Source organism: Crinia signifera, chromosome 6 (assembly GCF_055691185.1).
Source record: "Crinia signifera chromosome 6, ASM5569118v1, whole genome shotgun sequence".
NCBI lineage: Eukaryota > Metazoa > Chordata > Amphibia > Anura > Myobatrachidae > Crinia > Crinia signifera.
Window position 1 is genome coordinate 102,360,689 of NC_139222.1, and position 26,460 is coordinate 102,387,148.

Consider the following 26,460-nt stretch of genomic DNA (forward strand, 5'->3'; position numbering starts at 1 on the left):
CTCTGCGCAATCTAAAATGATGGTTTTGAGAGTGTAATGCAGCAGAGAAAGCTTTCCAATTCTGAATAGTGGAATAGAACGGTCTGATTAGCAGACCACAGCACATCACGCATCCAGTCTCTCCAATTGCAGTTCTAGATCCAGCATTACAGAAACTAAAGAAAGGATGCAGCAAAGATAAAGATTCTTAAATTGACACTAAGCAAATACTCAGAAATTCTAGTGTTCCTTTTCAGTGTCTAAAGTCAGAAATAATGCACAAAATTGAACACCTGAAGGGGCATTTATTTACAAAAAGGACAAAAGATGGGAGTACAGTAAAACAAAAACCAGTTATTTAATAGTCATTTAAAAACTGGAAAGTAATTTAAGATAGACCTGTCACATGCATACCAGTGAGGAAACCCCTTTTTGGACCAGTGACATCATTGCCTCATGCCTCAGTGATGTCACTAGTCTCTGGGAAACTGGCAGACTGACTATTGGCTGTATAGGACAGGTCCACCTTAAGACAGGTAATGTGGTGCTGAATACGTTCAAGTTGGCCCTCACCAGTCAGAGAAAAAAAACCCCTAATAGATTGGAAATTCCCCTTTAAAAAGATTGTGGCACAAACCAGTGTTTGCAGTATCAAACCATTCAGAACAGTTCCTTTAGCCGTAGACTTAACCATTGTATTAACTGTCATCAATAGCAAAATATTTTGGGGCCAGCCTCCCCCAAAAACATACTTTGTTTTTCATTCACAGTCCTTGGCAAATAGTTTTTCTCCAACACAGAGCTACTAATGCCAATACTTGTTGGCATCCCAAAGCAGTGCTTAAGTATACCACAAAAGACAGACCAATCATCACGCTCCTGATGCCTGGCATGGTGACACATGCAGATACAGAATTGTAGAGGCCTCTCCTCCATGCATGTCAAACAGCTGGGCTCTTATTGGTGGGTTTGATGACTGTGGACAGTCGGTGGCAATGTCATTCCAGTTTGCTCCTCAATTATAGGCTCCCGGCTCAACAGAATGAATATTTGTCCACCCCCCCAAAATACAACACCTCTTAAATCATCCCCTTTGATTTTTGAACACACAATAATTTAAAAAAAGAGAAAAGAAATGAGCGATACAATGATAAAGACGGGAATGATTTTGGCTAAAAAGTAAAAACCCGCACTGAGAAATGGGAATACCAAAGGTTAAAATGCAGTTAGATATAACTCCTCGCCCCGTCCATGGACACTGTACCAAACATTACATTCTGGATGAGGATGATTGTTTTATTGGTTACTGTTCCCTGATGGTGAAGTCTTGGTGGAGGAGTCAAGGTTCTGCCTTGTGCTGAATATACTGCAGAGAACCTCAGGATCAGTCTATTTTCACTGCCGCGTAGATCTTCCTTATAAACATGTAGGCAGCATAGAAACCAATTGTCCCAGTGAGAAGCCAGAAGGAGAGGACCATGAGTGTGGTGTAGCCAAAGTACAACAGAGATGGGATGAACTCTACAATATCCAGCTGCAAGTCAAACAGAGTCATAGTAAAAATTTTGCTAAAAACAGACATCACTTTAATGGACAGGGAATCAGAGCCATTATATGTGTACCTTATTTACAAAGTAGAATATGGCATAAACCAGCACATAGAAAGCAGATCCTCCAGACACCATAAACGTCCTCCACCACCAGCGGTAATCCTGCAAACAACATAATGATTCCTCAGACTGCACATTTACCAGTTGCAATATAAAGATCAACCAGGATGCAAGATTAGTGGATGTTCCTTCGCCCCTTTAAGCCCTTCAGCGGTGGGTGATTTTTTTTTTTTTTTGGGGGGGGGGGGAGCATTCCCTAAAAAAAAAAACCACCACCGTGACTCCCGGGTCCGTTAGCAAGGTCACGCTGCACACAGCTGATCTCAGCGGCGCTGCCCAGCAGGAGGGAGCACAGGCAGTGGCAATCCCGGAAATTTTCTGGGTTTGCCAGTCTGCGCACTGGAGCACAGCCCGGAAAAATTCTCATGAGTACCAGGGAAGGTGTTAAAGTCATCTATACCAGGCATTTCCAGTTAGCAATATCCATGCTTGAGCATTGGTGACTTATTACCTCAGTTGATTTGATTTGATTTAACCGTTTGTGCTCAAGCATGGATACCACTAATACCTGGGCTGGTAGTGTTTCCCAACCACAGTCCTCATGTTACACGGAAGAGATAATAGCTAAAATCTTACTGGTTGCTATGGCCAACAACTCCACTTCCATAAACCATCACTTAGTAAATATATGACAACTATAAAACAATCTTTGTTGACAGTAATGTCCCATTGTCTGGAAGATTAAGTTGACTTGGGGGACTTTCAGCTGTTTTGCAATGTGTATCAAAGTTACTATGTAACAAATGTTTTCTATGTTGTCGTGTTGTCTATGTTGTAGGACAATGGTTTTAGAATAGGATGGCCAATCCTGGGATCGGACTGGTTCCTGGGATCTAGCCCTAAAATTGACCAAGATTTGAATCGCTGAACAGCATCTTGAGCACCATTCAGAAGATGCCCCGCTGCTCCTGTCTCCCCGCTGTGTGGCCCTGCTCAGTGTTACTGGTTAGAGGTCACAATGCGCCCCCGCACTACACTGTTCCCACTTGCCCGCCCCCGACCAGGAGAGCAAATGTTTTTTAGGAAAGCCAATTATGGGATTGCACATTTTTCAATACTATGGGGGATATTCAATCACTGGCAACCATCTCCTGAGGGGGAGATGGCCGCCGGGCCCTATTCAATGCTGTCTTCCCCAACAGCATTGAACAGGGGAGCTCGGTAGAACGAGCCTGACTTCACAAGCAGTCGGATTCGTTCTGCCGAGAATGGAAGGGAAGTGACAAGCTGCCAGCTGCAGCTCGCCTCTTCCCAGCCACGCCCCCTTCTCGTCCCACTGCAGGCAGGACATTGAATCCCACCTGCGTGTTCTCAGTCGAGCAAGGGACAGATTGAATACCCCCCTAAATCCCGGGATTGAAAAAATAAATAAATAATGCCCCGAGAATGGCATCTCTAGTTCATAATAAATTTGATGTGTTAAAGCCCTATTTGGTCCATCTCCAAAATGACAAATTAAAAAAGCAGCAATGTAATATCCAGAATCTCTTACTACGTGGCGATCTGTCCCCTACCAAACCATACACAAGATACAAACAAGTCTTTCATACTAACAACCCCTCATGAATACACCATTCCCATTAAAGAAAATACATCACCAGCACGGATACCCTTATATACCGGTAGATCATGAGCAGAATCCTTCCCCAAAATGACCAGCCCCCACCACACCCTACAGTGACACCTATAAAGACTCCTGTACCACCACATATTCCCAGAACCTTAAAAAATCCTTACCTCTGCACACAACTGGAAATATACCATGACAATGCTTATCTGGGAACATGATACCACAAGGATGATGAACACCAGGAATAAAAAGCCGAACAGGTAATAGAATTGATTCTCCCAGATAGCCTGTAAAACAGTCATGAACAACACTTCAGTATCACTGGCAACATGGTATTATTTATTTTTAGTCAATTGGTAAATCGTATGTGTTCAGTCTGATTTAAATTAAAAAAAGCTAACTGCATGCGTTACACTACCCTCTGAGTGTGCAAATTATCTGCTGCAAGCATGCATACAAGTGTGTGGAGAAGTCCACTAACGTGCTTACACTGAAGATGAAGAAAAGTTCAATAAACATGGCTCCAAACGGCAATATTCCAGCCATCAGGATCCTGTGAGTGGAGACAAGATCGTCATGGTTAGCACTTATGTAATGCAGAGTACACAGATTAAACAGCAGGATTTATTGGACAGAAATAAAACTGTACAACACAGATTAACCTGGACAGGGTTATACAATTTGCCAAACATAAGTATATCATTGCACGGGCCATGTACTGTAGAAGATTCCTTTATAGGTGATGCATTATTTAAAGAGTGCACTGAGGGCAACCTACCCAACAAATCTCTTCATATACCAGCGCTGCTCTGGAATTTGCCTTGGAATCTGGTTGGTTCTGACAGGGTTATCATAAGGCTGCTTGCGGAAGCCAAAATAATAACCAAGGTAAACAAGTGGGAGCGATATGCCAAACCACATGCACAGTAATGCCAGCATAGTCGGGAAGGGAACCTGAAGAGACAAAGAGCTTAGTATGCTCAGCAAATGCTCACGTTATCTGGAGGAAAAAAAACTCTTTACCAAACTCACCGCGCCAGAGGAATGTTTTCCCCAGATGAAGCAATTCAACACAAAGCAGATCCCAAACACCACTCCAGGGTAAAGAGTCGCTGTCTAAAATGACAGATTTAATTGGCAAAAAAAAAAAAAGACATACATCAAAGCTGACAGCATCTCTGACAGGTATCTCCTATGAGGTGTACCAGAGTTCTTTGTACACCCTACCTATTAACCCTTTGAGTACAAACGTTGCTGTGAGCAATCCACTAAAAACACCAGCGTCGCTCACAGCGACTGTTCTTTTAGTATAGTATAAATAAATACAAATACAGCCAAGCCAATTAATTGGGGTTTAGTTAAATAGTACACCCAAAAAAAGAACAGTTGCTGTGTGTGGTGCGCATTTGATGGTTATTTTGAGGATCTATCCCAGCAACGTTGGCACTCAGAGGGTTTATTAAAAAAGTTTGCTTGGCAATTTTCACACCTATTTCGACAAATTCCCTTGGCACTCAAAGGGTTAAACATGGGTGGGGTACGAAAACCTGGCAGCGACAATCTCAATTGTCAGGATGCCGACAATGCCATCACAATGGATTAAAGTATTTGGTACTCTTTACCTAGCACGGCGCCCATCGCATGCACTAAAAAAACGGGTGCGACGCGATGCCCGCGATTTCCCATAGGGATCAATGTTAAAAGTGCGATTGGACGCGATTTTAGTGTTCAATGCCTCAATGCCCGCGATTTTTCCATAGGAAACAATGTTAAATGGGCCACAGAGCCCAAATAGTCCCCCTGAAGTCTGAAATGGCCCCCACAATTGTTCACGCCACCCCACGATCAACGTGAACCCGAAGCGTGGCGAGCGCAGCTAGCCCGCGAGGGGCGGCGGTACGCGTCCTCCGACCTTTTCATACCCCCACTATCCACGTCGGCGTATAGTTGAGAACAGAATAGTGTGGCGAGCGCAGCGAGCCACCGAGCCCGAAGCGTTGCGAGCGCAGCGCGCCCCGCGAGGGGACGCGGATACCTTCACAGGTAAACGCGGGCTTCACAGGTATCCGCTGCACTCGCCACGCTTCGGGCTCGGTGGCTCGCTGCGCTCGCCACACTATTCTATTCTCAACTCCACGCCGACATGGATAGTGGGGGTATGAAAAGGTCGGAGGACGCGTACCGCTGCGCTCGCCACGCTTCGGGTTCACGTTGATAGTGGGGTGGCGTTAACAATTGTGGGGGCCATTTCAGACTTTTAGGGCTCTGTGGCCCATTTAACATTGTTTCCTATGGAAAAATCGCGGGCATTGAACACTAAAATCGCGTCCTATCACACTTTTAACATTGATCCCTATGGGAAATCGCGGGCATCGCGTCGCACCCGTTTTTTTTAGTGCATGCGATGGCCGCGATTTTTTACCCCCGATGACCGCGATGGACATCGTGGGCGCCGTTCTAGGTAAAGAGTACCAAGTATTTCAATTCTATCCCTACGCCAACCCCACAGTTTCAGCAGACTAATATGTACTTACTGATGGGATTCTGATCACATTCCTTTAATTATTTTCTAATCAAAGCACCATAATACATAATGAATGCGGATACAACCACTTCAAACTGAACAGGTTTCATTCTACACTTGCAACACTGTTACTCACACAGAATGCCCCTTTGCGCCACCTGTGGCCCTTCAGAGTGCGATACAAGCGACCAGCGAAGAAGCCGCCAAAGACCCTGAAGTTCAAAAAAGAACAGTGATGTCATAACACAAACTTATTTAACAGTATTCATTGTTTTATTGAACATGTAGAAATCAAATGTGTATAAGAAATAAGTTAAAAAGTTCACTTATTGAACATTAAATGCAATTATTTCATGGATTAAACCACTGGTTCTCAACCTCGGTCCTCAAGTACCCCCAACAGTGCATGTTTTCCAGGTCACCTTGCAGGTGCACTCACTCACTGACACATTGTAAAAGATCCGCAGGTGGAGCTAATTATTTCACTTGTGGTTCTATGTGGAGACCTGCAAAACATGCACTGTTGGGGGTACTTGAAGCCCGAGGTTGAGAACTAAACCAATATGCCAGGAAAGAGGTCTCATGGACTTGAGAAATCCTTCAATTCAATAATAGTATAGAGCTCGATACACTCTATAAAATAATCTGTCCAATCATTCTGGATGTCGTGAAAGGCAAAAACGATCATTCAGAAAATTTGGCCAAATCAAATGTATTTAACCAATTTGTCTGAACACACATTGTCTGTTTGGGAGCAATTGGTCCTTGTCATTTGCTCCCATACATTACCAGAAAGATTGGACAGAATCCTTAATGTGTATCCAGCTTTACATTCACCAGAATATCAGAGAAGCCAATAAGGCGGCTTTCTAAAATTAGACTACAATATTGATTTAATTACCCCATGAACATAAAGAGGAAGCATGCTGTGGTCATCAAGGATCCTCTGCTCGATGGAGACAGCATTCCGAGCATGGCCACAACTAGACAAACAAAGGACATGGTTAGATTCTACTAAGTCAGCTATACAAACCACACCACTGTTCCCAATATACTCACAGATCACAATCAACACCATGCAAAAGAGCTGAATTCCGGAGCCCAGCAGAGAACTTAGTATCATAGGGTACTGAGGAGGTCGGAACACGTCCCCATGAACCAGCTTCCAACCAGATTCCTCCATTGTATCTTCCTGTGGGAAAAGGTCAAGAGAAGAGTTAGAGGACCGTAAGGTTACCTTGTTGGATGGGAAGGGGAATGGACTGTAAAGGCACCTACAATATCATCTTCTTTGTTGTAGTTTGCAATATCCTTCCTCAGAGTCCTGATTATGATCATGCTCAGAATACCTGCAGATCAGAACACAGACATTTGAGTACCCTACATGTACCAAGCTCCATACGAAACACCCTCCGACCCTCTGCTTACCTGACAGGAAGAAAACCACCACCACAGAATTGATGATGGAGAACCAGTGAATCTGTACATCACTCATGGTAAGGTAGGTGTCCCATCGAGATGCCCACTTAATGTCACTCTCCTAGAGGAAGAATATGAAAGCTTATACCCAAGAGAATACTGCTTAATAACTTCCATTTAAGATCATCATGACGCCCTGACTGTCCTACCTGCCAATGCACAGAGTACGTAAACAGCAGCTTATTTTCTTTTGTTGGGATAATTTCCTGGGGTGCGGAACTGGAGCTCTCTGGGACAGTGCATCCACCATCCTTAGTTCCCTTCAGATCTGCAGGATGGAGAGAGTGTGATTTGTAGTAAACATGCAAACAGTCAGTAAGGAAACACAACAAATACAGGTCTATCATAGTTACAAATGCTACTTAAACAGCATGTTTACAGTTAAACTAGCAACACTGTTAGAACACTTTAAGTAGCATTTTGACAGCATTGGCCTACTGGTGGCAGGAAAAGTGGCTTCAATATATGCAGTGTGGATTTAATGAAAAGATCTTGTAAATTAACACCCCCATGTACAGCCTGGAAAGCACACAGCATAAAATGTTCTGAGATTAACATATTAAATGCAATACATCATTTTTTTTATTTTTTATTTCCACTAAACATGGACGCGCATTGGGATCGAATCTGCATCAAATGCTGTTAAAAAGCATTACAATTTCAATTTAGTACACAAAATTTAATAGAAAAGTAGTGGCAATCTCCCTGTACGTACACACGGTGAGATTTCTTTGCTATTCGGCTAAAATTCGATTGCTATGCAATTTTTGCTAACTCATGTTCTACTTACATTCAATTCATACTATCTACATTCAATTTATATAGTCATTGATGCACTGTATTTGGCTTTTCTATTCCAGGTGAACAGGAGCACACATCGGCATTGAATTGGGATCTAAAGCTTAAAAACCATGTTCGATCTCCATTCGATGTCTATGCATGTTTGACTATATAGTCAAAATCGAAGGGTAATTTGCACCGCTTGAGGACTGAGGTTGGGAATGCCTGGTCTAAGCTTTGATTGCTGTAAAGATTTATAATATGCTTTGTTTTGTTACAGATAGATCGTCTCTTACATGGTTTACTACATGGTCACTCTCCGAAACTTAAATAAAATCTGCTTTCCAGTCACACTCCACACACCGGTCCTCTCTTACATACAGTTACCTTCCATTCTAATGCTTTGGGGGACAACCTCGAATCTCACAACCCTAAATGTGGGTTCCTGGTTTTCTTCCACCTCTTCTCGATGAAAGTACAAGTAGAAGGAAAGGTGATTGTGTAGATAAAACTGGAACAAAAAACATTAAAATGATCAATATAACCAAAATGGTTCAATATAACCAAGATGGTTCTCATCACTGAAATCTGTAATTACACTATAAAATACAACTATGGACAGAAAAAGGTCGATTTCTGCATGCTCACTTTCAATGGGTGTGGTATAATACTCCGACAGTCGGGATTCCGACAGTCATTAGTCAGACGTCGGAATCCCGACTGCACAGCGTGGGGAGCGCAATGAAGCCCCCTGCGGGCTCGTTGCGCTCGCCACCTATTTTATTCTCCCTCTATGGGGGTCGTGGACCCCCACGAGGGAGCAGTCGGGATTCCGACGTTGGAGTACTGACTGTTGGAATCCCGACTGTCGGGGAGCCGTCCGGCACCCCTTTCAATAAGTACGCAGTAAAACATAAATAGCTACAAAACACAAAGGCATTAGATATTAGAAGACCATATACTTACTGGCCAACATTACATATCCTAGCATAACTGCATATTTCACCACCATTTCCTTACATAAAGGGACAACTCAACTGTTCTTGGTCATCTGTCTTTCAGTTCTTGATGAGATTTTTAAACCAGTCATCACTTACTTTGGGCATTCATGCATATCACGAGAGTTGCACCCAAATGTGTATGGTTAAGCAACATAAACCTGCTTTAGGCGTCCAAACTCTCATTTGGACACCACAAGTGCCGTTTTAGCGCAAATTTTTGCATCTCTGAAGGCTACAAAAAGAAGCCACCTCCGCTGCTACTGGGCATTTAAGCAGTGCGACAATTGAGTTTATCCATTTTGCGGCCCCCGCTGGAGAAAACAATTGAATCGCCACCAAAAGGCGCATTTGCCATGCGACACGCATAAAGAATCTTACTTCCCACTTACATGATAAACCAGACATTTGCTTCCACATGGTTCATATAGTTCTTCCATACAAGGCATCGCATCCCCTCCCTTTAGTACTACACCTCCTCTCAGACCCTTCTGCAATAGACCAATTCCACCCAGTTTTACAAATGGTTTGTGACAACTGTCTTGTCACCTGTGACGGACCTTGGGTTTTCAGCTTCTAGTCAGCCCAGTTTCACATGTACAGCTGCCATGAAATAATACAGCAGCCAGGCATTTAATCCCTCACTGAGGATTGCATAGTGTTGACAGGTTAAAAAGCTTATTGGACAGTGTTTGACCTGAAATGCAGTTCCAGCCCAACCTATAATGGCCATCACTCTGCATTTTCAGCCTGCTGCCAAGTCACAACCCTGCATTAGTTACAGTACACAAGATGCCTGGAGTACATGAAAAACTGTAGCACTGGACAGAACAACAAATCACATACACACACTGAAGGAGTATGTGAGAGGGAGGGTAAAGCGCACCCTGCTTTTGAAAGGTTACAGACGATAAGAAAGGAGCAATACTGATAATAGGAGCAAGTAGAGACTGAACACACAGAGGGGAGATGTATCAAGCTTTGGAGAGAGATAAAGTGAGGTAGTTGCCCAAGCCACCAATCAGCTTTTGTCATTTCCAAGACTGTGCTACATAAATGACAGAAGCAGATTGGTTTCTGTGGCCAACTTCTCTCCTTTATCACACTTCCCGTCTTTGATACAACAAATTGAGGATACAGTAAAGAGTAGGATACTGAGAGAGTGACTGATCTGTCACACATGAACAGTCTATGGGGGAGATCAAATCTTGGAGAGAGATAAACTGCCATCCAATCTGCGTTTTACCTTGTTTGAACCCAGCCAGTAAAATGACAAATAGAAGCTGGTTGGTTAGTACTTTATCTCTGTCCAAAATTTGATACATCACTCCCTATATGAGAAGGAAAAGCTTTTCCTCAACTCACGAAACGTTAGAAGTTCGATTCACCTGTGCTCATCGTTACAAAGTACTGATTTTTGGTACTTTGTGCACGTTCAGGACCCGTTCTGCATGTGCACAGACTGGTCCTGTGCTATAGGACGCAGGCCGACATTGGACGGTCATTAACCTTGATGTAATTTTAGGGTCGTGGATGGGGCAGAGAGACTCCGTTTGGAAAAAACAGAGGCGCATTGCCACAATTTAAGGGGTGGGATGAGGCCAGGGATCTCAATCACAGAAAGGGCAGCTTGGTGATGGGTTCTTTGATCCAATGCTGCATCCTAGGACATAGGTCGGGTCACTACTGCAGCATAAGGTGTCTGCCTGTAATAAACATTGCCTGCTACATTACCATACAGCACTCCAAGGAAGCAGAAGCGATAGCAACTCCGACCGCACCTGAATGACCCCTTTATGCCTTGTGGGACTAGTCTACCAGGGAGAACCAATAGAAAGCAGCATCTATAGTGTCTGATATCCTCAAACATACCACACTATTATATTCCTTCTTTATAAACCAGTGTGGAGAATGGGGCAAATCCCTTCCCCAGAATCTAACTTGAACCTGACCTTGTTTCCAAAAAAAAGCAGCCTCCAAAGACAAAAATACATGCAATCAAATCCAACCAATGCACTGACTGAAGCTGCAGTCATACAAATAAATCAACGACTCATAAGCCACACACACGGAACTCCCGCACGTGCCGTTTTTAAACACGCACCATGTTCACTTTGTTTGCGAAATATGAAAAAAAAAAAAACATACAAATATTGGCAGTTTTAAGTATATCTAAATAAAGGCTATATTTTATTGTATTGTGATTAATTTCCTTGAGGTGCACCACACCACGACACCTTCTCTGTCCCTACAATCAATGCACTGACTGCACATTTACCTTATTGTTGTCGGTGAACCCCAATCTATACCCATGCTCGAACTGAACATCTCGTTCCTTCTTCTTCTCCTCTTCCTCGTGGACCAGATGCACATCTAGCCTGGTGGCCACCGGTAAGTTATCAGCTATTCTAGATCACAGAAATCAGATTAAAAACAAAGTTTTAGTACATGTATAAAGAAAAGCAAAAGGTGTGTGTGTGTGTGTGTGTGTGTGTGTGTGTGTGTGTGTGTGTGTGTGTGTGTGTGTGTGTGTGTTACAAAACTATTATGCAGTTACTATTTTTTTTATCAATTTAATAAACATGTAGACATGTGAAAATTCACAATTAGTACATTAATAAAACAGTTTCACCATGCAGCTGAAAATAATATTTCAAAGGAGATCAAGAAACAGCTTATTCAAAAGTGAAGGTTATATGCAGATTTTGACTTAACATCCCCTGAAGCACTGTTTTAAGTGCATACACACACTGCAATAATTTAGGAAATCATTCATATCAGCCCTTCTGAGAGACACTGTTCATAATGTCACCCATCGTTTACACTACGACTGATAAGCATTTTCGTAGGTTGTTAATGACCCCCCTGCCCCCTGTGTGTACATGCAGCTCAATTGACTGTATAGTCAGCGACTGCATGTACAGAGCAGGCAGGACTTGATGATGTCACTGAACAATATCATTCAGGGGAAGCGGTCATCTATTAGAATGAACATAGGTCTACAGTCATTAGGTCGACCCCACTAGGTCGACTGGCAGGAAGGTCGACCTGACTTAAGGTCGACATGGGCCAAGGTCGACATGACTTAAGGTCGAATTTGCATAAAGGTCGACATGAGGAAGGTCGACTGGTCATAAGGTCGACATGGGGTTTTTCACTGTTTTTTGAGCCGACAGGCGGTATTTCATGCCCTACCATCCACTAGGGCGTGGAGGAGGTTATTAAAGCTGTGGCGAGCGAAGCGAGCCATCGTGCCCGAAGCATTGCGAGCGATGCGGGGGTCCGATTCTCATTGCCAACTGTGTCCATGTCGACAATCGGATAAAAAAACAGTGAAAAACCCATGTCGACCTTATGACCAGTCGACCTTCCTCATGTCGACATTTGTGCAAATTCGACCTTAAGTCATGTCGACATTGGCCCATGTCGACCTTAAATCAGGTCGACCTTCCTGCCAGTCGACCTAGTGGGGTCGACCTAATGACTGTAGACCTAAGTTCATTCTGATAGATTTACCGATTCCATCATTCAGTGTGTATGTACTTTATCGTTCATGTAGGAGTTTAGGGGAATAGTCTAGTGTATGTGCACCTCTAGTCCATCATCTTAGAGAAAAGATAATTATTATAGAGTTATATTTATACACACACTTTATTATACTGCTACATGATGAAAGTTCAGTATGAAAGCAGTGTTTCGCCACATAAATGAACAAATTCGCCAACACAATTGGCCCAGAACACATTACTGTCCTAATCATCTTCTGCAGGTGTATGCCAAGCTCAGCTTTATATACAGTACTGCATATAATAATGCTTATACATCATGGATTCAATGACGCTTGAAGGCTTTGTAAAATGACAAAAGCAAATATTTCACTGATATTATTGTACATAGTGAATGGAAGTCGTAGAACAAGTAACACATTGAAAATGCTACATGAGAAAGAACTCACAAATGGACGTAATAATCCTCTTGTATACGTTCTGCAATCAGTTTGCTCTCCTCCACTTTGAGCAACACTGGATCACTAGGATTCTGGCACAAAATCTGACATTTCTTATTACTGTTCATTAGCACCTTGAAAGGAGTGTTAACGATCCGATCACCCCGCAACACCTCACCTAATAGCAGACAGAACAAGCGGGGGGAGGAGGAGAACAACAACAGACACTATGTTAGCCCAGTTACATCACAAAGTCCTGTCATCATGTAGTTTGCAAATCCCATACCTGTCTGACAGGCTCCAAACATACTTCTCCACAGGCTCCTCCTATACCACCACCATCTACCTACAGCACAACTCTACCCTTCTTAGGCTCCACCTAATCCCTACCCAAGGCCAAACCCACCTCTACTCAACCAAGGCTTCACCTATACCCCATCTGTATCCACCTAGGATCCATCTACTGTACACCTCATCTTTAGCCATCCGATACTCCCTCCATACTATGTTTCAACAATACGTAACCCACCCTGGGTTCCATCTCCATACTGCGCTCTGGGGTAGATGTATGAAGCAGTGATAAATGAAGGAAAAGTGATAAAGTGTCTGGTACTTTATCACTGGCCAATCAGCTCTTAAGTTACAGGCTGTGTTTAAAAAGGGACAGTTAACAGTCAGGAGCTGATTGGCTGGTGATAAAGTACCAGGCCCTCTATCACAACTTCATAGATCTACTCCTCTGTTCTACTTCTTACCCAGATTTTCTGCCTTGTATGTGACCTGAGGTGGTCGGCAGAATGGAAGGGAGTAGTATTCATAGGGCAGCTGAGTCCGAGAGCTTGTTAACTTCACAGCCTGGGGAAGGAATTCAACACATATCAGTAAAGAATTACTGGATTTTATCACAAAGAATTAAACAGTAAGAAACCTACCTTTAGATCTACGGGGTCATCTTGGCGGAAGTTTATCGGCGCCACTCCTGGCACATAAAATGCACCAACTCCGTAAAAGAGGGTGAGATTCAGCAGCAGCCACAAGCAGCTCACCTACAAGACAGAAGTGAATGGGAATTATACACTCCTGAAAAGCACCAGAACGTAACATCAACTGGAAATGTTCCCTGCCCTGTGACAGGCAGTATTTCAAGTGCTTCTGAGACTCAGGCTAGACTTCATATGAGGGGAGATATAAATGCCTGTACACATGCTCTTGGTTAAATTAACCTGTAGAATAGAGATTCTAGCAAAATGTAAGAATTGCTCAGCCATGAAAATGAAAACAATTTCTAATAAAACGTTGGGTATTGGTACATTAACCTCAACAATCACCTCAGAATTATTTTTGGCGGTTAGTGCAAATGCCATTTGTATGCAGTTCAGTGATTGTAACATTGGGTCATATAAGCAGGGTAAGATTTGTGTTGTAGGCAGGGAGCAGTTTGTATAGCCACATGACCTCATAGAGTTCATCATTCAGACAAATATAGAACCCAATACAACAGAACATAGGTAGTGGTAGTGCTAATTGCTGCGCCAAAGCAATTCAGTTAGCGGGGATTACCCTAAACAGGAATGCCTCTTATTGGGCTAAATGGACCTTCAAGGTCCAACTGGATTAGGACCCCATGGAACTCAGGACTACATTAGTATAGACTGCATACACAATAAGCCATGTCCCAGATTCTCTAACTTCAATGTTTTCTCCAAGACCCCATTCATCAAATACTGTTGCCCAGCCATACTGTAGCTTTATTGATCAACCACAACCAACAACGCTCACTGTAAGTTATATCAATGTAACCTCACGTGGGGTGGTGCACGGTGAGTTTGGGATCACCTCATACTTTTGTTCAGCATCTATTAATACTTCATCTAAGCTAACCAACTAGATCACATTTTACAAGCTACTGAATATGCCAGCAACTGCCTCCCAGCAGATGGATCCTCTTGCCGCCTTTCCTTCTGTTCCCATATAAAGCCTCCATAGGAGTATAAAACAGACTCAGATTCAAGATAATTTTTCTGCTGAAACACTTCTATTGTACAGCATATAACTTCACAGAGCTCGACCTTGGAAAAAAAAAAAACAAGGTCTGTTCCCTTATATCCAATTTCCACATGGAAATTCCTGACCTGACAAAATAATTCAGTTAAGAGAGCTCCCCCACTACCCATGCACATGTCCAACTCTGCAGTGAAAGCTTCAACCAGGGGTGTTGGCTGCACTGTAAATAACAGGAACATCCATCAAGTGAAAAAAATATATATACATATTTTTGTTTTCCTTCATTAAATGGGAACAAGCAAGACTCCATAGCGTTGACATAGACTGAAATATACATGTTTTACCTGTTCTACCTGAGGGGTAGGCAATTTATTTTTTAAATGTTAAGAATCAGAAGCAAAAGATAAGATCACTGGAAGACCTACAAAACTGACTAGCTGCAGATTTATCAGAGATTGTGGAGAACAAAAACAGCCATTCCTACAGTAAAATAAACCATTACATACAGGAAAACACGGGCCATGCAGACCAGGACTAAACAGTACATTAATGATGGCACTTACCATCTGCAACATCTTTGAAGAGGTCTGCAGTCGTTCGATCTACAGTGTCTTGGTCGACATTTAAAAGGTCAACATGAGGTTTTGTTTTTTTAATTTTGGGGTGTCGACAGCCGGTATTTCATACCCCACCATCCACTATGGCGTGGTGTTGGTATATAATAGTGTGCCCGAAGCATGGTGAACCATACAAGGGGACGTGGTACACTTAAGGCCCCCATACATTAGTCGGACTTGTCCTAGGGACAAGTCTGACTTGATTTCCCCTGCAGCTCCCCAGGAGGGGGACACACGATTAGGCACTTGATGTGCCAAATTTTGCATATGATAAATCGCATGGATTTATCATATGCAGTCCCCGGGGAGCTGCAGGGGGAGAGCCGGGTGGGGGACACTGGGGAGCTGCAGGGAACAGCCGGGCAGGGTGAGCTGACAAATAGTCAGCAGGCAGGGGACGCTGGTGAGCCGGGCATGGGTCAGTATGGACACCATCTCTCAGCCAATTGCTGATTGGCTGAGAGAGCTCTCAGCAAATCACTGCCTCCCCATTCGTTTGTATTGGGATTTTCTTCCTTGCAGCTGTGGCTGCCTGGTCCTCCTACCCAGCACGTGATCTGTCCCCCCCCCCCCCCCGCCCCCGCCCATGTGTCCGCTGCCTCTGTCAGCCTCTCCCCATGCCCAGCTTACCGGCGTCCCCAGCCTGCTGCCTATTTGTCAGCTCAACTTGCCCGGCTGTTCCCTGCAGTTCCCCGGCGTCCCCCGCCCGCTGACCCTGCCTAGAGACTGCACAAAAGAGTTAGGAAACCTTATGTGCAGCCGGTGTGACTGCCCGACTCCGATCCGATGCGCACGGGACCGCGCATCGGGTCGGACAGGGTGTCAAAACATGCGATTTGGGACGAGTTCACAGCCCAATTCATCCGAATCGGGTAAAATCAGGCCCAAATCGCATAATGTATGGGGGCCTTTACATGGTGTCCATACTGACCTATGTTGACATAGACACCAAATAAACATGAAAAACTCATGTCGATCTTCTGACTGTTGACTAATAGTGGACGACCTTTTGACTGTAGACCCAGGCATTGTAGATCTAATACACCGTAAACCTTCGAAGAATGAACTAAGAAAATGCTCAGCAACATAGGACCCAATTCAGAGCGGATCGCAAAATCGTTCTCAAATGGGCAAAACCATGTGCTAGATTTGGGGGGAGTTATATTGTTTCTGTGCAGGGTAAATACTGGCTGCTTTATTTTTACACTGCAATCTAGATTTCAGTTTGAACATACCCCACCTAAATCTAAAGCCCTGTACACATGCATCGATTTTTCCTGATTTTTTCGATTCGATTTTGCTTATAGAAGCACTTTGTGTCACTTTCGATCTACATTCGATTCAATGCGCGCTCCCGTTTTCACAAAATCGAACAGAAAAATCGGTACTTGTGTAGTTTCACGGCGGCAGCATGGCCGCCCGCTACTTCCGGGTTCGCCGCTCGGAAAACAATCTAAAATAAAGTCCATGGCAACATGAATTGGTTCATACCCCCACTATCCACGTTGGCATGAAGTTGATTTTAGATAGCGTGGCGAGCCACCGAGCCCGTAGCGTGGGCTGAGACGCTGCCGCCGTGAAACTAAACAAGTACCGAAAAATCTACTGTGCAGCCAAGGAAATATCAAATTCGATCTAGTAAAATCGAATGTGTACAATGTACCATGAATGTATATGGAATTCGATATCGAATGCAAAAGTAGAGCTCTAATGCCAAATCGAATGGAAAGATCTAATGCCAGATTTAATAGAAAATCAAAGCTAACATCGAATCAAAAGCAAATCAATGTGTGTGTACAGGTCTTAAAGCAGCCTACACATGGGGAGATATGCCGAGCATTGAGTGGCAGGAGAAATTAGTTCCAACACCTCTCAAGGACAACTATAAAGTCCTGCCTTGGACCATTGCAGCAACCCCCTGAGGACTAATTAAACAATTGGAAATTTCTAATTAACCTATCCTCAGTAGTAGTGAGTAATTATGTAAATATGTGTTTGTGTGCATGAGCATGTGACCCCTCACAGCTGGTCTCAAGCAGAACTACATCTCCCAGCACTCAGGCCAAAAAGCAGCCCAGTCCCCAGAGGCAAGATGGAGGGGAGACCACCAGAGACCCCCATATAAGTTTTTTTTTTTCACGACTCATGGGATTTTCCATGCTGAAAACCTTGTAACTTTTTTTTTTTTATTGGATACCGGAGATTGGATAACCTGCATTAACCCAAAACTGGGCACAACGTACCGAAGGTTTTTAAGGTGGGTCCACAGTATACAATATATAATGGCCAATCTTTCAATCTGTGATGGATCAAAATGACCATATAACGTGTACTTCCAAATCCATCATATGATAAATTGGGTGGTCGCATGTTTGCTGCACATCACATTAGTTGATGCCACAGATGACGCAGTGTTGTCACATTAAGCAAATAACAATATATTACATTGCTGTACAGCAGATTGCGTAATGTGTAGGGAAGTGATTTCCAACCATTTTCAACTCGTGGCACACAAAACAAGATTTTTTAAATTGCCAAGGCACACCATCAGACCACCACTAGTACAAACACATTGGCAATCACAGGGAAAAACAAAAACCCATTGGATCCATATGAAAATAAAAAAAAATCAAATACACTGGCCATCACATGAAAACAAGAGACCAGTGAATAACAGTTGAACTGGTGGTGATGGCTGTAACCCAGGGTGGACATTTATTGCTCTGCTGGCACACTAGTGTTCCACGGTACAGTGGTTGAAAAATGCTGGTGTAGGGTGATGTGATATATTGTTACAATACATTACAAAAAAGCTAAGCAAAACAATAGAAGCTTTGCACCTTGGTAAAACCATGTTGCACTGCAGGTGAGGCAGCTTCATAATGATTTACATTTGGGAAGGGCATGCCCTAAACCGGCATTTGTGGACTACATGATTGAGCCACGGTTATTATATCATATTGAAGTACAATTATTCACCAATGCCAACAGGGCTTCACCCATGTTGATACCCACTTACAGAATTTGCTAACACACCTGGCTCAGGCCACAACATTCACATTACACACTGAGAACACATCTCTGTTAGGAATTACCTCTCGGTGACCTGTATTTCTACTACTACTTAGTCCTACCAAAGCAGTGGCCCTTACACTGTACATCCCTGCACTTGGTCTAACATGTGTTCATCATATCCCCCTGGTCTGGTGCTGCTAAGCACTGTGTACAAGTGAATAATAATCAAAAATACATAAGATAGATCCTCTTAATGCCAGTGGTTACATTGTGCTGGAGATTTTTGTATAATGTACTTTGGAATTAAGAATAAAAGCATGCACTATACGCTTACATTTATCAACTTACTACATAGTGCAGTCCATTGCACATACATTACATATTAAGGACACAATTCTATGCAATAACTATGCCACTGACCCAACTCACTGGAGAGAGGATATTAAGGAAATTTTGTAATGACACCATTAAACTAGCAAAGGCTGTGAGTAGGTGGGAACGGAGTAGTGATCTCTGGTGCTGCCACACTATGATGCACAGTGCAGCACCTCCAGTAACTGGGGAGCAGCGGCCCAACACTGGGAAGAGAAAATACAGGTGGAGGGGGCTATGTGTGTCAGGTGCTGCCACAATAGGTTGCACAGTGGGGGATTCCCTGCGTAAAGGGGATAAAAAGAGACCACTATCATCCAGAATTAGGGAGGTGTAGGGGGTGGGTTGGTGGCTACTTCCGGGATAAGTGACAGCCGGAACCTGATTTCCGGATCCGTCCGGGGAGCCCCCCCGCCACATTTCCAGGTCCCGGGAACCGCTGCACACTCCCCGGGTAGAGTTCTGCCCCGAACCTCCGTACCTAGGGCCTGGAGGTGATTCGGAAACAAACACTTACCGCAGCCGCCGCCATCTTGGATCCACGTGTCCCTGGCGACGTCAGCGGAAGTAGCGGCGCGTCCACCAATGCTGCTGCCGCTGCTTATTGCTATGGGAACTGGAGGCGGCGGTCGACTCAGGGCTGCCGGGCGCCGGCCGGGTTCTGCTGCTCCTACAATAGCGCAGCGGTGTATGACTGTGACATGCAGCCCGTCGTCTAATGTGGGCACACTGCTATGGCACTTGTGTTGTCCTGTGCTCTTGATATCTTAGTAATTCTCAATATATTTAAAAAAATAATTGCAGAATACGCCATAAATAGTTACTAGAAAGGTGCAAGAAATGTGCTATGTAATAATAGTGTTCCATGCATACCTCGCTCCATATTACATAGGTAAACGCAGGGTGGTTTCTGGTTACCCGGAACACCCCCACCCTCATGGCAAGTGCCTTACATTATACAACAATAGCATTGGTATATAATCTGATCAATAGAACTGACCCCGGATCATACATTTGAAGGGACAGAGCAGAACTGCAGCACATGCCTAGTGTACCAGCTTCTTATAACACAGTGGTAGCCAACTCCAGTCCTCCAAAACTACCAACAGTTCACATTTTCCCGACAACCTAGCTGCTGCAAAGGTGAAGTCATTATTCACTAACACATTTTAAAAGATACACAGGTGGAGCTAGTTATTTTACTTGTGATTCTGTGAGGAGATCTGGAAAACATTAACTGTCATTGGCTACCCCAGTTCTAACATATACTGTATACTGCATCGCAATGGACCAGAGAGCAGCTGCCAGGAGGAAGAGACAGGAGCCTTACCATAAAGTGGGAGATTGTGAGCTTAGAAAGTGCAGTATTGGATCTATTATGTTTGTATATTTATCATATGTTTAACATTTTCCTGACCACTTATCTTATTTAAGTGTTTGAAACAGCCTATACTATAGACCAGGGGTGTCAAACTCAAATTCATCGGGGGCCGCATCAGCAGTTTGGTCACCCTCAAAGGGCCGGTTGTATAGGACTATGCGTCCACTCTTTATTATCGTAATAAATTATTGTCACTGCATTCAATTATTACTGTTTTGTAAGTAATAACTAGGTCTTAAAGCAGAAACAATACAGCCCACCAAGCCACCATGTGACAAGACTCTGTGCTGCAGCTTGCAGTAGGTGTGTTATATATTAATAAATATATGAATGATGCTGGCTATGCAGTGACACACCTGCTGTAAGCTGCAGCACAGAGTCTTGTCACATGGTGGCTTGGTGGGCTGCTGGTGGCATATTGAAATAAGTATATTTCATATACTTATTTATTAAATAAGTACATTAAATATACTTATTTCATACACCAGCAATACAGCCCACCATGTCACCATGTGACAAGACTCTGGGCTGGGCTGTATTGCTGGTATATGAAATAAGTATATTTAATGTACTTATTTAATAAATAAGTATATGAAATATACTTATTTCAATATGCCACCAGCAGCCCACCAAGCCACCATGTGACAAGACTCTGTGCTGCAGCTTACAGCAGGTGTGTCACTGCATAGCCAGCATCATTCATATATTTATTAATATATAACACACCTACTGCAAGCTGCAGCACAGAGTCTTGTCACATGGTGGCTTGGTGGGCTGTATTGCTGGTGGCATATTGAAATAAGCATATTTCAAATACTTATTTATTAAAAAAGTACATTAAATATACTTATTTCAATATGCCACCAGCAGCCCACCAAGCCACCATGTGACAAGACTCTGTGCTGCAGCGTGCAGCAGGTGAGTCACACCATAGCCAGCATTCGTGCATTTTTATTATATATTTTTTTTTTTTGAGGGAGAGCCACTTACTGCAATGATGTGGCAGCAGGCAAAAAGATCCCCCCTCCGTCGCGCGCCAGGGCAGGGCAGGACAGCCGTCACCGCAGCCGCACCCCACGCTCCTTTGCCAGAGGCAAAGCATACTGCGCGGGCATGACGGCATGACGGCATGACGGCATGACGCGCACGTCGCCGGGCAGCGCAATGGACTCCTGGGAACGCTCAGCACCACAGCGTTCTCAGGAGGCAGCCGGCTTTATAGATTGGCAGCGCAGCGCAGGCCAATAGACTTGGTCTGGCGGCGCGGGCCAGTAGAGTTGGTCTGGCGGGCCGGATTCGGCCCGCGGGCCTTGAGTTTGACACCTATGCTATAGACCATCTTACATAGTTACATAGTAGGTGAGGCTGAATAAAGACTTGCGTCCATCTAGTTCAACCTATGTTTATAATAGTTTATCCCTTGTTGTATAGTATGTTCTGATATTTTAAAGACAGATTATGTTACTTATTCATACCCATGGATGTTTTTAACCAATAAATGTTTATGCAATCTTATTTTAAACGTATTTATAGTGTCTGCCGACACCACTTCTCCAGGAAGAGAGTTCCAAAGTTTGACTGCTATGACTGTTAAGAATTTTTTTCTTCTAGATGAACAAAATCGGTACTTATATGTTAGTTGGGCGCCCACTATAGTTAGTACACTCATACCCCCACTATCCATGTCGGCATGGAGTTGATGTTATATAGTGTGGCGAGTACAGCGAGCCACCGAGCCCGAAGCGTTGCAATCGGAAACGGAAAACTAAGCAAATACCTTAGTGGGCACCCAACTAACATATAAGTACCACAAAATCTTTTTTCTTCTCACTTTCAATCTAAACTCATGCCCTCGTGTCCTAGATTCCTTTCTAGCAGAAAAAAAGGGTGTTTGACAGTTCCTTATATTGGCCCCTAATATATTTATACATGTTGAGCATGTCCCCCCTTAAACGTCTCTTCTCTAGTGTAAATAGTCCCAAATTGCTTAATCTTTCCTCGTAGCTTTAATTCTCCATCTCCCTAATAAGCTTTGTTGCTCTTCTTTGGATTTTTTCTAATTCTATGATGTCCTTTTTGTAGTGTGAGGCCCAGAATTGTACTCTGTATTCGAGGTGCGGTCTAACCAATGATTTGTACAAAGGCATAATTACTTTTGAGTCCCTAGTTACCATGTCCCTTTTAATACATGCTAGAATTTTGTTGGCCTTTTTTGTTGCTATATTACATTGAGCACTACACCCCAGTTTGTCTATTTGGACTCCTAGATAGTTTTCGAGTACTGAATTACCCAATTCCTCCCCGCTTAGGTTATAACTAGCACACTGGTTATGTCTCCTAAGGTGCATGACCTTGCATTCGTCCACATTGAACCTCATCTTCCATTTTTTTGCCCGCTCATCTAGATTGTCAAGATCATTTTGAAGCGTGGTGACCTCTTCTGATGATTTAATAACTCTGCTCAGTTTTGTATCATCCGCAAAGATGGATATATTGCTGAGTAACCCCATCCCAATATCGTTAAATTTTTTTTTAAATAAAATGGGCCCTAGAACCGAACCCTGTGGCACTTTACTACTGGTATCATATTTGATACGCCACTGTTCATGACCACTCTTTGTTCTCTATTACACAGCCAGTTCCCTACCCATCTACAGATATTTGACCCTAATCCCAGGTCCTCCATTTTATTTATCAACCTCTTTGTGTTGAAGGCTTTAGCAAAATTTGTGGTACTGTGTCGAAGGCTTTAGCAAAATCTAGGAAAATCACATCTGCAGCGTTTCCATTTTCAAGGTTTTTGTGGACCTCTTCATAGAAACCAAGTAGATTATTTTGGCATGACCGATTTTTCACGAACCCGTGCTGGTTATTACTGAGTAAACTATGAAGGTCTAAATATTCCTGGATACCATCTCTTATAAATCCTTCAAATAGTTTACCCACTATTGGTGTTAAACTAAACAAGCCGTTTAAAGATCGCATTCGAGAACAGTGGAATGAATGGATGGTTAGCGGCGAAAAGTCACACACAAAAGGAGGAAACATGCGTGCTTCACAGTTGGATGTTTTGTGCCAATTTGTCATAATAGCCTGGAATGATATTGATGCACAAACAGTAATCAAGTATTTCAAGAAGTGTGGCGTATCAAATTCATTAGATGGTATGGAGGACAAGTACTTGTGGCAAGAAGAAGCTGAAGCTGAGGCCACATTATCTGACACGGAATTAGATCCATACGATGACTGCCTTGCAACTGTATCACAAGATGTCATTGATGAACTTTTAATCAGATGACGAACAGGAGTTTGAACCCAGCAGACCGGGTTCCAGAGACGGCATCGTGACGAGCGGGAGCCTGCAACTGGCTCCAGGCGAGCAGGTACCAGTCTTGCCACTCTCCCCCCGCAGACTCCCACTATCCCTACCGACGCAGGAAGACTCTCGCCCAGCCAGACACCACAAGGTACCCACACTCCGGCACTGGGGCTGATTTACCCTCCCCAGCACCTGAAGGGTGCAACACCCCCTCACCTCCGGCAAGTGGGTCAGCGCACGCCTCAAGCCCCAGTGAATTACCGGGCATCAGGCGTAACCACAGCCCCAACAGGGGTAGGACACCACGTGTATTATGGTGCAAGGGACGGCCACAGAGGGGCAATAGGAACTCTCAGGACCCGTGTAGGTCATCTCAGGTCCTGTGTATATTGGAGGAAATCTGGGATGATTCCCATCAAGGCGAGGTGGGTTACTTGTCTTCCCCTAATACCTACAAGTCCAGCCTAACGTGTCACCACCGGGTTTGCCCCGCTTCCAGCAGACCTTGTTCCCTCTGAGCTTCATTGATCCATAGGAAGGCCCGATTGCAGTGAGACAGGCTATTGATCCGTAGGAAGGCCTGATCGCAATGAGACTCAGGCTATTGATCCGCAGGAAGGCCTGATTGCAATGAAACTCAGGGTATTGATCCGCAGGAAGGCCTGATTGCAGCAAGACCCAGGTTATTGATCCGTAGGAAGGCCGGGGTTCTCCCTTAGAGACACATTCACCGGGGAGTGGTACATTTATCCCTGTGTACAGGCCGAGTCCTAGGCTCGGACTCAGGACAGTAACCAGGTAGCGATACCTCTAGCTACATGTTGTGAGCCCCGGCATATGTTGGTACCATTAGAATAAGTTATTGATTGCTAGATATGTTAGTGATAAATGATGGTGTTAGTTTACAGTGTGTTAGTTGCACGCTAAGTATTGTCAGATGCATGTCAATATCCTGTGTTATGTCCTAACATCTGAACGAGAGTTGCTGTTCGAGTAACGTTTGATATATTTAATTGAGTCCAGTGAGTGCCAGTCAATTGTACTACTAGCTTTGTGATTGTGGCTGAAACCGTAGGCTTGAAGCCGTCATATTTCTTTCTGTTAAACTACAAATAATAAAAGCAGTTATTTTCAACCGCATCCGGCACTTCAAAGTTATCTCCCATTCTTGCCTTCTCAATCCCCCGGAAGAAAGGAACTGTGCACTTCACACTACACTTTGTCTTCCATTTGTCCTGATGACAGGGGTCCAGCCCCCGAAACGTTGACGACTATTAGGGACCACTAATGGAATAAATTGGTCTTGTTTCCACCTGCTGAACGAAGTCCGAGTGCCCTTTCTCCATTTGGATATACATTGTGGGTGGCACATTGTTGCCTCTCCCAGCTGGTTGGCACCAGGGCAAGTAACCCAGCACTGCAGCTCAGTTCAGTCCTGAGTGATGGCTCTACCCCCGATGCTATATATATATATATATATATATATATATATATATATATGTACAGGTTGAGTATCCCTTATCCGAATATCCATTATCTGAATTATGCTGAAAACCATACACTCCAGAAAGTGAAAACCAAATTTTTTTTTGCTAAAAACTTACTGGGGACATCTGTACCAGCACTACTGATGACATGATGTGTAACTGACACTATATATTTGCAAGAAATTCAAATTCAGTGCCTGAGATAGTACACAAATTTTGTTTCTTGTTTTGAAACCTTGTTTCCAGGGTATATGTAGCACTCCCTAATCCGGTCCACTTTTGCTGGGGTGTACACTCAAGAATCCATATCGGTGGAAACTGTTATAAACGTGGGTACAATAAGAGGCCACGCTCCAGACTGAAGATGATTAAATCTGTATTTTTTATTTTTCAATCATGCTGCCACATTATCGGTCAACGTTTCGGCTCATACTAGAGCCTTTGTCAAGACTTGTAGACAGCCAAGTACATGTAATTAAGTGCCATAACACCTCATGATGTCCATTAATGAATTAATGTCCATGTGTTGTTACCCATAGCAACCAATCTGATTATGGCCCTTATTCTGGTTCACTCGCAAAGGCAAATTCCTTCTCAAATGGACAAAACCATGTGCACTGCAGGAGGGGCAGATATAACATGTGCAGAGATAATTAGATTTGAGTCTAATCATCTTTGTAAATGTACCCCATAGACTGTTGTAAAGAAAGCATATATTTGCATCCACAATGTATTCATCATCTACAAAGATTAAAAGTTGTCTATTTGTACGTTCCCCATTCCTATAACAACTGTGCAGTGAGTAATGTTTGTAGAGCATACATTATACTTAAATTTCATTTGACAAATCTGGTCATTCCAGTGCACATAATTAATTTATTAGTTTATGTACGCATGCCTTCATTTTGTTCCTCGAATTTGTAAGCCTTCGGCTATTTTAATCAGTGAATGTTTTAACTTCACTTGAACATAGGTTCATACACACACCCAGGAATCTCAACAGAGAAGGAACACCACATATACTGAAATATAATGATTAACCATTAAGAAATGCAGTCTTTACTTACTAGGTTGACAAACAGGTAAAGCATCTGAAGACTGTGCAAGAGAAAATACAATGACACGTATAAGGTTTCCACTGGAGAGATTTCTATCCACTCCCCTCAAGATCAGTTATTTCTACACCAATTACAAACAATATAAATCCCCATAGTTTCCAGAGTATGTAAGGTCTAATTTGGGCATGCGTCTCCATAGCTACTTTTTTAAGACTAAGGGACAGATGCCCTAAGCTTCAGAAGTGATAAAATGGAGAGTGA

The 26,460-nt window shown here is 43.5% G+C and overlaps 1 protein-coding gene across 3 annotated transcripts; it reads right to left on the reverse strand.

Annotated features, from left to right (window-relative positions):
* Positions 1-264: 264 nt before the first annotated feature.
* On the reverse strand, positions 265-19,605 carry TM9SF4 (transmembrane 9 superfamily member 4). 3 transcript variants are annotated; one of them, XM_083146592.1, is made up of 18 exons: positions 19,472-19,605; positions 13,879-13,992; positions 13,702-13,801; positions 12,956-13,124; positions 11,279-11,408; positions 8,390-8,513; positions 7,372-7,490; positions 7,172-7,283; positions 7,022-7,092; positions 6,803-6,935; positions 6,645-6,726; positions 5,880-5,955; positions 4,252-4,335; positions 3,998-4,173; positions 3,709-3,772; positions 3,387-3,506; positions 1,602-1,691; positions 265-1,513 (listed from the first exon to the last, which is right to left on the reverse strand). In XM_083146592.1, exons 1-18 carry the CDS (start codon positions 19,484-19,486, stop codon positions 1,364-1,366), a joined length of 1,929 nt encoding a protein of 642 aa, XP_083002718.1. In that variant the 5' UTR covers positions 19,487-19,605; the 3' UTR covers positions 265-1,363. The 3 variants fall into 3 exon arrangements, with proteins under 3 accessions (XP_083002718.1, XP_083002717.1, XP_083002716.1); XM_083146591.1 differs by lacking the exon at positions 19,472-19,605 and adding an exon at positions 19,336-19,389; XM_083146590.1 differs by lacking the exon at positions 19,472-19,605 and adding an exon at positions 18,917-18,973.
* Positions 19,606-26,460: the final 6,855 nt, after the last annotated feature.

What these genes read in the sequence shown, in the direction of transcription:
- TM9SF4 (XM_083146590.1), bottom strand. Translation starts at nt 18,958, where the DNA reads ATGTATGTGCAATGGACTGCACTATGTAGTAAGTTGATAAAT. An exon ending in TATGTAGTAAGTTGATAAAT is followed by an intron (nt 13,993 to 18,916) that starts GTAAGCGTATAG and finishes TCTGTCTTGTAG; the next exon opens with GTGAGCTGCTTGTGGCTGCT. An exon ending in GGCGCAAAGGGGCATTCTGT is followed by an intron (nt 4,336 to 5,879) that starts GTGAGTAACAGT and finishes CTGTCATTTTAG; the next exon opens with ACAGCGACTCTTTACCCTGG.